Source organism: Neolamprologus multifasciatus, chromosome 15 (assembly GCF_963576455.1).
Source record: "Neolamprologus multifasciatus chromosome 15, fNeoMul1.2, whole genome shotgun sequence".
NCBI lineage: Eukaryota > Metazoa > Chordata > Actinopteri > Cichliformes > Cichlidae > Neolamprologus > Neolamprologus multifasciatus.
In genome coordinates this window covers 35,239,939-35,252,346 of record NC_140453.1, presented here as the reverse complement: position 1 = coordinate 35,252,346, position 12,408 = coordinate 35,239,939, and the positions used below count along the sequence as shown (strand labels likewise).

Genomic DNA, 12,408 nt, shown 5'->3' with positions numbered 1-12,408 from the left:
TTCATTCATTCTGGCACAACTGCGCCGTTTCTGCTTGTGAGCATTGGTTGGGATGGAATAGAGGTTTATGCACGCAAGTCTCTGGAGGTCCTACACCTTGTTGTTCGCAGGGCAACAGAGGCACCAGCAGCTTCAAATATTTGTTTGCTGCTTTGTAATGGTCTTTTAGCAGCTGCTCTCTTAATCTGATGCATTTGTCTGGCAGAAACCATCATCATTGTGCCTTTATCTGCACAAACCCATGTGTGCTCTGACTCAGCCACAAATCTCTTAACATTATGGTGATCACTAGGGATGGGTATCGTTTAGGTTTTATCCGATACCGGTGCCAAACCGGTACTTTTGAAACGGTGCCGGTGCTTAAACGGTGCTCAAACCGGTGCTTAGAGAATGGAGAACACAAAATTGGTCCAAAAACCTCTCATGTTCAGCTGGTTTTTTGTAAAAAGATAACAATGTTAGCCTTTTCTGGTGTTTGCTAGTTCACCTTACATGCATTAATGTAATAACGTGGTTAGCCTACTCAACGTAAATTACACACGAACAACATTAAGCTACTCACGCAGAGAAGAACGGCTGCTGCTGCCATCATCATCCGTCATCATTTCTGCTACACTGGCAGGGCTAGGGGCCAGGATTCTACTCTTCGGGTTTTTGGGGGATGTTGCTAACTCCGGGTCCGATAACAGGCACCACACCCGCAGTAGATGCGCTCGGTGTGAGGACTCGCAGCAAGCTATCAAATCCGGCGCATTTCTCAGCTTTAAAAAAAAAACGCTATGCGTCGCCAGGTGTTTCATCGGATTTGAGGTGTTACCTCCTTTGAAAGTATCACAGTATCACCTTAAAGCACTTGTTGCAGGCTGCTGAGTTTACATATTTTGCTGTGAAGTACAGCCAGACTTTTGACCGCTTCGCCTTGGACATTTTTAATCTGTAGCTCTGCTCTAAAAGAACGTACGTACCTGGACCCGCCTACTGTCCTCGGAAACGTAAAATGATTGGCTAGAATCTAAAGTGTATCACAGCTCAGGAAAAAAAAGCACCGAAATAAAGCACCGAAATGTGCACTGCTTTTCGGTCTGGTTACTACCGTTTATGTCAAAACCGGTGCCATCATGGCATCCCTAGTGATCACGCTTAAATTTTTGTGAAATATTTAAGGTTTTCATTACGTGTCCAAGGCATTCAACTATTTCACGCTTTTCAGCAGCAGAGAGATAATTTTTACTTCCTATATTGCTTGAAAATGGTGGTCTGCTTAATAATGTGGAACATCCTTCTTTAGTAGTTTTTCCTTTAATCGGGCTCACCTGGCAAATATTGATCATAGGTGTCCGAGATTGATTTCAGTGATACAAAGAGTCCTGAGACACAATTCCATCCAGGGGTTTAACTGAAAAACAACTTATTTAATCTTTATGAAACTTAACCTCCTAAGACCCGAACTCTTCCACGACATGCATTTTTAATTTCACTTTGATATTTGGGCATATTGGGGCCCAATGAATGTAAAAACCTTATTTTTTGTTTTTAAGAAAAATAAGAGCCACATATGAGTATATTCATTTCAAATTTTGATAGAACAGTAGCAGTATAATGTCCTTGTAAGTGGATATCAGGCCCATGTAGAGCAAAATTGAGTATTTTGGTCTAAATAACCCAAAATGTGATGTCCACATATGTGGACAGCAGGTCCTAGGAGGTTAAACACAATTTGCATAATAATTTGGAACGTGGTGTACACTCATTGGCCACTTTAATAGGTACACATTCATAGTGTTGAACCTCATTTTGCTTTGAAGATTGCCTGCATTTTTTGTAATATAGATTATATTCCTCAAAGGTTTTACCCCATGTTGACATGACATTCATGATATGAATCTATCCACGCCATCCCAAAGGTGCTCTATTGGATTGAGATCTGGAAGCAGCCATCAGAACACGGATACAGCGTGGTCAGAAAACAATGAACATGGTCAGCAATGATACTCTGGTAGGCTGTGATGGCTAAATATTGCCACACCATAACATCACCAGCCTGAACCACTGAAGCAAGGGAGGATGGATCCATAATTTCATGTTATTTACACCAAACCATGACTCTATTATCTGCCACAGTAGAAAACTCAAACTAAACTCAAGTTTTTCTAGTCTTGTGTTATCCAGTCTTTTTTTTTAAGTGTTTTTGATGAGCCCATGTGCACTGTAGCCTCAGTTTCCTGTTCTTAGCTGACGTGGTCTTCTGCTGCTGCAGAGGTTTGATACATTTTGTTACAGTGGTTACAGTTACATTCCTAACACTCCTTTCTACCCTTTTTCAGACCATCCTCTAAAATCTGGTGTGGGAAAATCCCAGCACATCTGAAATACTCAGACATGCCTGTCTGGAAAAAACAAATATGTCACATTCAAAGTCACTTAAATCATCATGCTTTTGTTCAGTTTGAACTTCAGCAGGTCTATGTGCATATATGCACCGAGTTGATACCATGTGACTGGCTGGATAGACGGTTGAATTAATGAGCCATTCAACATGTGTACCTAACAGTGTCCTGTGAGAGTAGTTTTCCTATAATCAGAATATAAATGAACCCAGTTTTATAGTCAAGTCCACTTTACCTATTCTCACAAACCCTGTGTTTGTCAGAGTTCATCTACAGATCAGTCAGCTGGATGACAGCTTCACCTTCTCCAGTCGGATGTATTAGAGCACCATGTGCCCAACATCAAGTCAGTTTCATTTATAAAGCCCAGTATTGGAAAAAAAAATCCCAAATGTGCCTCAAGTGGCTTTACAGATTTTAGAGCAAGGACCTTCGATTTGTGGAAATGTACCCTGATTCATGTGGGAGAGAAAATATTTCAAAAGACTGAAAAAACACTGTGTGTGAATATGTTTTTTTCAAAAATGCTGTCAGCTTTGCTACTGCAGGAGATGTGATTGCAAAGACTGCAGATGGTCTAAGGCCATGTCCACATGAATACATTTTCATTTTAAAATAGAATCTTGATGCAAACGACCTCTTTCCAGAAGAGTGTTTCACATTCATACCATTCATGTCCGTCTGCCTGAAAATGCACCATTCGAGTAGACCGAGTGTACCTCCTGTGCATTTAGGCAGGACTGTCATGAAAGAATGCAGAATTTCCCTGCACAATTATCACAACACAAGGTCACCGACACCTGCATTTGATTTTAAATTCGATACTGCTAGCCAAGCCAGAGATGTCTTTTTTTCCTTCCACAAAACAGTTATGGGGTAGAAGCATGGCGCATAAAGGAAGGATAAGTAGTGACTGATCAGACACGATCGGGAAGTATCTCAAAGTTTCAGTTTCAGGCTGTGCAGAAAATGAAAATGGGTCAGCAGTGTTTCCAAAGGCTTCTGCTTTAGGGGTCCTAAAACAGCAGAAAGGTGGGGGGTGCTAGTGGCTGCTCATGAGTGAGGTTTTGACCCACAAACATGGATTTGTCCTAATTTCTGCATCCATCTGAAAAGGGTTAAATTCACTCTAAACGAGCACATCAACTGAGCATCACTGTTCACCATCTGTGAATTAAGACAACAAACAACAAGCAGCCTGCTGTGGCTTTGCACCCTCTGGGAGCGTCGGGATTACCAAAACAGGAAAATGGTTTTGCTTCTCTTTGTTCTTCTGACAGTACTTCTCCTTTAAAGGGTCTGCTTCCTCCGACCTCTGAGAGCCAGTAGCCCCGCGTCCACCTTTCCTGAGCCAGCGAAAGTGCCTGGCATGTCCGGGCAACATGACACGCTACAACTACATACCAAAATAGCACAGCTAAGTGAAACACCAGCTCATATTGTAGCTGCAAAACAAGTTCCCATATCTGTCCAAATTTCCAACTCTGGCACAAAGTAAGGAAAGCTTTGGAGGTTTATGGTTGTCACTTTAGATTTTCTTTGATTAGAAGAAGTTGAACAACTCATCAAGTAGCTCCACGGTTCACTGATTTCACTTTAACTGGAAAAACGCCCTAACGTGAACTCCAGCTCTGCTAAACAGCAGCACTGCACTTATGTGAAGGTCAGCTCCTCTTGCAGGAGGCTGACTGTTGTCACGATTTGTGTAGGTGACACAAAGCTAGAGTGTTTTCTGTATTCAGGGCATGAAAGACAGGTAGAAACACAAAGAAAGAGCTGATTTTTTCCCCCATCGTTTCACTTTTATGTACTTTCAAGACAGCAAAATAAGGTAAGATGAATAGAAGTGAGTCAAGATGACTGGTTATTAATTCAATTATGCATGTCTCAAGAACAGCAATTAAGAGGTTATTCTCCCCACAGAGCAGCTGGTTTTGTCCTTGACCAGAGCGAGGACACAGACAATCCACTTTACTGTCATTATGCTAAGGGTAAACTGAACATGTTCAAAGTGTAGACACCCTGTACGATGCACATGGAGGCTGCTCTGTGACGTTACAAAACATTTCAACAGTAAATGAGCTTATATTGGTCTGAAATATCTTAATCCTTTCCTATGACTCTACAGTAATTAATCATAATCATACTCTGCCACGTGCTGTGCTGTATAACCATGAATTCAGACAACAACAAACTCCAATCCTCTAATGTGCATTTATGTAAAAGCTTCAATTTTTAGATGAGAAACTGATAGCCGGGAGCTTAGCTTCTCATAACGACAGGAAGCATGACAACAGCTAGCTTCAGTTGCCTACAGGAAACAGCTTTGATGCACTTATTTCCACAGACTGTATATATATGATGGATGTAGCATGGAGGGTGTCTCGAAAGTGAAGCAAATTCAGAAATACCTTAAATCTGCATTCTCACTAAGCTTTCTCATTGGCTAATTTTAAGTCTTCACAGGTTCATTTCCTCTGGTCCACACAGAGAAAACTCTAAGAAAACTGTGGTCAAACCACAAATGTGTCACATTCAGTCCACTTATTGGCCAGATGTGGAAATAGAAATAGCTCTGGTAGCTGATGGAAGTCATCTTAAAGAAACTGCTTTGTAGTTCTCTTGGACCCAGACCAAAACCATCTCTTCCAAAGGGGTCTCGGTGTGAATGTTTTGGTGTGCACCGAATTGTGATTAGCATCTTCACAACTGCTTTTCCAAAATTAAAATAGGCAATAAAACATTGGTATGTTTTAGCTGGAGGCTCCCTTATGATTGACAAATCACTACTGAATGACCATGAAGTTACCTCGGTTTCTCAATCCTTTACTCATTCAGTGTTTGAACAAAAAAAAAAAACTCCTTCTTATGCGGAATTTTGAGAAATTAACCGGCCACTCCTTCTCCAAAGAGTCTACTGTTTAGTTTTTCCAGCCAGTGGCTGATTTCTTGGAAGCCTGTTTTTCACTTGGCACATCTAGCATCACAAATGTCATTGCAGTGAATAAAAGGATGCACATTCCTAATCCAGCTAGTTAGCTAGCATTGACCTAGCTCTAGCTAGTTAGTTAGCTAGCTGATCAGCTCCATCCTCATCAAACTATATGTTCATGTACGCTGGCTATATCCATCTTACATTAATTACAGCAGTTATCGCCACCTTAAACAACAAATGTAGATGGCTCCACATTTCTGTGTGTATAAAAGGATAAAGAAGCATGATACATGTATTGAAATTGTCTTCATGAGCTAGCTAAATCCAGACCTGCTGCATCTAACTGCTTTTTCAATTTCACAAAACACTAAAACAATAAAATCCCACAAGCTAAAAAAAAATCAGAGTTTGCTTTACTCAACTAACAGTTAAAAAGAAAAAAATGATGAAGCTGACACCAGCACCTCATTATTTTTATGATTTAAACATACAACTGATTGTCAAGGCCTAGAAGAGAAGAGAGGACTCAATTTTCGTTTCTTTTCCATTATTAGTCCATTATTTGTCAGTGAAGCTTTCATGTGCCTGAGGCCTTTTATACTGACTGTGTTCACTGAGTGGGCAGAGTTGTGTTCAGCCAACCAACAACAGGCTTCTGTGAATTAGGAATGCTGAAAAATACAGTAAAAACAAATTTCCCACACGAGGGACTAATAAAGGTTATCTTATCTTATATGTGAAACTCCATCTTTTAAGCTACAAGCGCTAAATTGCTCAAAGAAAGTGTTTCACACAACCCCCCCCCCAAAAAAAAAAAAAACAGAGCAAAAAAACAATGAGTTTAACTTGAGTCAAGAATATCCACAGTATTTTAACATTTGTAGTTATTTTAAACACCGAGGCTTAACATGCAAAACATGCCAAGAGCTCGTACAACACGATGCACATGCAAAACAATCCAGCAGCGCATGGAACAGCTGAGCTGCGACAAAGTGTGTGACAGGACGACAGCGTGATAAAAGGGACACCAGGTGATGACAGCGAGGGCAGCACAACATGCTGACAACATTTGCACATCACGACAAGCATGAAACCTCCACTCTGCGAATCACATCTTACAGCTTGTTACAGTTTCCACAGATACCGAGCAGAGGATTAACACGATGGGGAGGATGAGATGAGGGTGGATTTTGTTCAAAGGCAAATAAATATTTAATGAAGCAGGGATGGGAGGATTGATCCCCAATGTATTAATACCTGATGTCTTATTTTGGAGAATCAAAAAAAAACCCTAACTGTAAAAATTCACAATTTCATGATGTAATGGTGACATTTTCATTAATAGCTGCCCTACTTTAAATTTTACAAGCGTCCCCATATTCATACTGAGCTACTTTTTACACTTTTTTTAAAACCAAATAATATTAATAGATACCAAACTTATACGCTTTGAATACCCCAGGCGTTTGTAATTAAGCAGCTTCTGCTGAGTGAAAGGTACACACAGTGACCTAAAGCTCAGCATTAATTGGTAGGAGGTATCACCCATCCCTATCAGACAGAGCAACAACACAGAGACAGCGGTGTGTTTGTACCTCTCTCGGTGTAGCGGGTACATTTTACAGCTGGCAGACAACTCCTCTGCAGCAGAACAAGAAGGAGATAGTTCAAGTTATAAGGTGAAGCATAAAACCTGTTGATCTTACCAGCCACTGCTTCAGGGGGTCCACATCAAGAGGTTGGGACGTTGTGTAAGATGTCAGTGAAAGCAGAATACCGTGATCCGCAGATCTCATAAACCCATGTTTTATTCACAACAGACATTTTACTATTTCAGGAAAAATATTAGATCATTTTAAATTTGATGGCAGCAACACGTCAACAAGTTGGGACAGGGCCATGTTTACCACTGTGTAGCATGCCCTCTTCTTACAACAGTCTGTAAATGTCTAGGAACTGAGGACACCAGTTGCTGGACTTTTAGGAGAGGAATGTTGTCCCATTCTTGTCTAATACAAGACTTCTCAAAGTGTCTTCTTTCTTGTATTTTTAGTTTCAAGATGCTCTAATTGTTCTCAGTTGGTGAAATTTGGTCTCTACTGCAGGCAGCTCAGACTTCTACTATAAAGCAATGCTGTAATAGATGCAGTGTGTTGTTTAGTATTGTCTTAATGAAATATGCAAGGCCTTCCTTGAGAAAGACATGTGGATGGGAGCATTATATTGCATGTACACTTTTCAGCATTATTTGATGCCCTTCCAGATGCTCATGCTGCCAATTCCGTAGGCACTGATGTAGTGATGAGTGTTGATAACAAGCCGGATGGTCCTTCTCCTCTTAAATCCAGAACAGTGTCCATGTTTTCCCAGAAGAATTTAAAATTTTGATTTGTCTGACCACAGAACATTTTCCCAGTTTTCCTCTGTCCACTTTCAATGAGCTTTGCCCAGAGAAAATGGCAGCGTTTCTGGATTATGTTGACATATGCCTCTTCATTGCATCATAGACCTTTACCTTGCATTTGTGCATGCAGACAGTGATTTCTGGAAGTGTTGCTGAACCCATGCAGCGATTTCCATGAAAGAATCATATCTGTTTTTAATGCAATGCTGCATGAGGGACAGAAGATCATGGGCGCCCTGTATTGATTTTACAGCCTAGTCCCTTGTGCACAGCGATTTCTCCAGACACTGAATATTTTTGAATGATATTATGTACTGTAAATGAGGAGCCATTTAAAAGTCTTCATATTTTTTCATTAAATGCAGACCTGTTGCCAAATAACATTATGGCAAAATGTTGTTTCCTTTCAGTAACACTTACTTTTCCAGCATTTTGTTGCCCCGATTCAACGTTTATGAGATGTTTTGCTGCCAATAAATTCAAAATGAGCTAATATTTTCCATGGAAGAGTAAAAGTGTTACAATTATTTGGAACTGGGGAGGTTGTTGTACTTATCAACAGTACCAAGAGAACATGATCATATCCTGCACAAAACACTTCAAGGATCATAAATGTGGTAAAAACAAAGAATTTCATTTAGGTTAGACCTGCTTAAAAACACACATGAAAAAGACTTACACTTAAGACCACAGCTTCATTTAAAAATAGTACTTATACATAGTTCTCGTGTCATTAACACACAATAAACCCATTAATTAGGCTCCTCCAAATGCTGCCCGAAAATGCTGATTTTCTGAACCATTTTTAATGTACTGCTGTTACCGAGCATTGATATTGAATTAATAGAAACTGATCATAAACTTCACCCTGTCTAAATCTGCAGCCTGTTACCTCAAGCTAGAAGGTGTTCATTATATCAAGACTGCATCTCCATCTATTTCCAGGCTACCCATGTCAGAGGATAAGAACAAGAACTCCAAGACAAGCAGCACACAGCTTGAAAGCACCTGTGTGAAAATTCATTTGGTTTATAGACCTGAAGCGACTCTTAATCAAGACTCTGCTCCATCTGTCAAGTGTGCAGAAGAGCTGCAGGCTGTCTCTGGATATTATGAGTTCTGCAGACTCCTGTTTGAGAGTACACGGTGGCCCAGTGACTAAATCTAGCTTTTTTTTTTTTTCCTTTTTCGCCATTTGGCTCAGGTGACTGAATCCTGCTGCCTCTCTGCTGCTCAGAGGGATGAAGCAGAGTTGATGCCTGGCTTAAGCTCTGACAGTGAAAATGCATCAAACACAGGCCATCGGAGCAGATGTTTGCTTGTTTGTTACTTTCAGAGGACCATTTCCCCGCTGGCATCAACAGAGTGGATACAGTCTACTTTAAGCTTTTAGCGTTGACACTGTGGCACAATGCCACGCTGACTGGGGTTGGGTATTTAGTTCCTAATCTGACTTTTATTGACAGTAACACATTCCAGTGTACCTTCTCCATCTCACACATGGAAAACACGACAGCAAAAGAAACATTTGTGGTTTCAAAGCCCTGAAACCACAAATATTTCCATGACTTTGAAACCTTGAACCTTGAAACCTAAGAATTGAATGCGTGGGTGCTTTACAGCAGTTTGCAATCACTTTATAAAAGTACTCCAATCAATGCATTAACACAAGTGAAATATTACAATTCATACTGGAATTTCAGGTATGTATAGCTGCTTGTTGTTGGCCAGTTTACTTTTTATTTTTTTAAATCGTAATTGTGAACAAACAAAGAAAAGGTGCCGCTCAGGTGCGTCCATAAATGACCAACTCAATTTGACCCTGAATCCAACCAAATAAATAAAAGAAAATATTAAGCTCAATGAAAAATTGTTCAAATCCGAGTTTCTTGGATGACAGTTGTTTTACAGTGCAAATTTGTAGTCTTTTCCACTATCGCATATTTTCCATCCATCTTCTTCTGACTATCTGGATCCGGGGTCACAGGGCAGCACTTTAAGCAGATATGCCCAAAAGCCCCTCTCTTCTCTCCAGACACCTCTTCAAGCTCGACCCTGAGGCATTTCCAAGCCAAATATTTTGCTGGCCAGAAAATAAATGTTCTTGAAATGTATTTTAGATCACATTTTAGCTGTATAGGAGCACACGTTTTAGGGTCTAATCTGAGTAGTAAACGGGTAACTATCGGTACTGTTGCATTACTGTGCACTGAGAACGATTACATTAAGTAGTTTAGACTGCAAATAAATAGAATGTAAAACCACAATAATGCAATAATGCAGTGAAATCGGATCCTCCTGCGGGTGCCAGCTTATCGTGGCGCATCAGTGAAATCACATTAATGACAAAAGATGATGCTCTCGTGCTTTGCATTCATTTAAGGAGCATCTTAAAGCCTCATAGAAGTCTCCCAGAGGTTGGAAGCTAACAGCTTGGACTCTGGTAGTGGGAAGAGGGTTCAGGTGTATCTGAAGCCTAGCTGGAGACCTGCACGTATAATTGAACACACGCAAACACACTGACAGAGTTAATGAGATTGAGCGCAGCATGACACCAACAGCATCCCAATAAAAGCCACCCAGGATCCCCTGCAACAGAATCAGCCTGCAGACTCTCTCTTCAGTGAGGAGGAACAGAATAGAGGAAGTCTCAGCAGTTGGAGCATTTAAATGACCTCCGTGTGCGTCATCATAAAAAATTACCATTACTTTTAAACAAACCGCCAGCGTGATAGCCAGATGGTTACACGTAATGCGATTATCTTAGTTGGCACAGCGGTCAAAAATAGAGTTTTGATCAAAATAAGTTGGGATCTGCTTTCAAATTAAAGACACCTTTCTCTCTCAGCAGCTACCGGGATGTAAACAAAGAAAACAGCAGACTGTCACATGTGAACTAACGGTAGAATTGCTCCAAAACCTCGTACAAGATGCCGTCCAACGGAATCAAAAACCCACAACGTCAGAAACGAAGCTACTTAGTCACAAAGTTCACATTCAGCTTTTCTTTTTTTCTTTTTTTAAATCAACACTTGAAGAGAAAAGATTTCAGACACAAAACCACAACTTACCCCATGCTCCGAGGATTTAGATGTTATTTTGGAGGTTAAATCCACTCCTAATTTCCCTCTCGCCAAAAAGATTTTTCCTTTCCTAAAATCCTGGACGTAAGTTACATTTCTGAAAAAAAAAAAAGACAAATCACTTCCGACTCCAGATTCCTCCAGTTTCCCCTCCAACAGTACTCCTCTCCGCTCAAGTCAGTTGCACTCCAGCCCGCCTGCCCTTCTTTGTCCGCGGGGTTTCCACAGCCAAGAACACCGCGGAACTGTCGTATCCGTGCGTAATTACGCACCGCGAACGTTTGGCTCAGCTTTGCGGCTCGGACAGACGGACGAATGTCGATGAAAAGTCGGGCAGCACAGTGCTCTTGGCTCAAACCTCCTCCAGGACTTGTGTGCTGCGCTCCCCTCCCACCACTGTGCCAGATCACACTGGGATTCCATTCAACTATTTCTGTGGGACCGCGGGGTCTCCACAGTGCCATCTAACGGGCTCCGTGAAAATGACTCCTCATTATTCCGACTGTTCATTTATATGCCAGAATAAGAACTATGTCAAAATGACATAGTTATAGCCTTAAATCCCCCGCCCCCGATAGCTATTTACGACAAAAGCTTAAGCAAACAATCAGTCATGATGCGCACTGCTGCACTTAATGTGTTAATCCCATGTCAAACCAGATTATGGTGAGTATGAAGATGTTTATAAAGAGCTATATGGTAATCCCAATAATTTCAAATCAGTATAGAAATGTACAAATATATGACAGATTAGATTAGAGCTTTTTTGTTTTGTTTTTTAAACTCAGATGCAGGCATTAAGCCTCTGAAAACTGGGAGCAATTGCTGTAGTTTTTATAGCCATATTGGATTTCCTGAGACTAAGTCTATTAAATAGTTCACGCCCTCCTTTGTTGTATTTTTCATTTTATAATTTGCCAAATGCTTTCAGTGCATCGCCGATCTGGGATATAGACAGGTCGGTTAAGCGCTACACAGTATGTTTCTTTTGGGAAAAGCAAAACTTGTTTGCACCATTTTGCTTTCTTGTTTGAGGGAGTTTTTCCTTCCCACTGTCGCCAAAGTGCTTGCTCATAGGGGGTCATATGATTGTTGGGCTTTTCTCTGTATCTATGAAGCGCCTTGAGGCGACATTTGTTGTGATTTGGCGCTATATAAATAAAATTGAATTGAATTGAATTGTTAAAGTTCTATATTTCCCCCTAAAAGTGCTGAAAACATTTCTGTGTGCTTAGAAAGAGTCTCCACTGATTTATCTGCATGAATATAGGCTGAACATGGGAGACTGGAGCCTCAAGTGTGGTGGAAGAGCAATGGGAGCGCTAATCATGTTGCTCAGTGGGCTGTTACAGCGATGCAGCTGACTGCGCCTCTGTGCTGCAGGGAGGCAGCAGGGAACATCGGATCCTCGCCTTTGCATTCAAGCAATTTTCCTTTTAATTTAGAGAGACACTTTTCACTCGGTCCAAGGCAGTTTGCAGCACAGCTGGACGGTCTGGACAGGATGGAGCTAAACCTTCAGGCCTTTGCCTTTAACACACAGGGCATTAATCACCTCTGGCAGCCCGGTCTACAGACACAGATGGGTTTTTCTTGATG

The 12,408-nt window shown here is 41.0% G+C and overlaps 1 protein-coding gene across 1 annotated transcript in view; it reads right to left on the bottom strand.

Annotated features, from left to right (window-relative positions):
* The window catches only part of LOC146502567 (homer protein homolog 3-like), a 58,155-nt gene extending 46,913 nt beyond the window's left edge, over nt 1-11,242 (bottom strand). Inside the window, exons 1-2 of the mRNA XM_085133274.1 lie at nt 10,798-11,242; nt 6,918-6,963 (exon numbers count right to left, since the gene is read on the bottom strand). Of these exons, the coding sequence (XP_084989400.1) occupies nt 6,918-6,940 (23 nt within the window). The 5' untranslated portion in view covers nt 6,941-6,963; nt 10,798-11,242. The remainder of the gene's footprint in view (nt 1-6,917; nt 6,964-10,797) is intronic.
* Between the last annotated feature and the right edge of the window lie 1,166 nt (nt 11,243-12,408).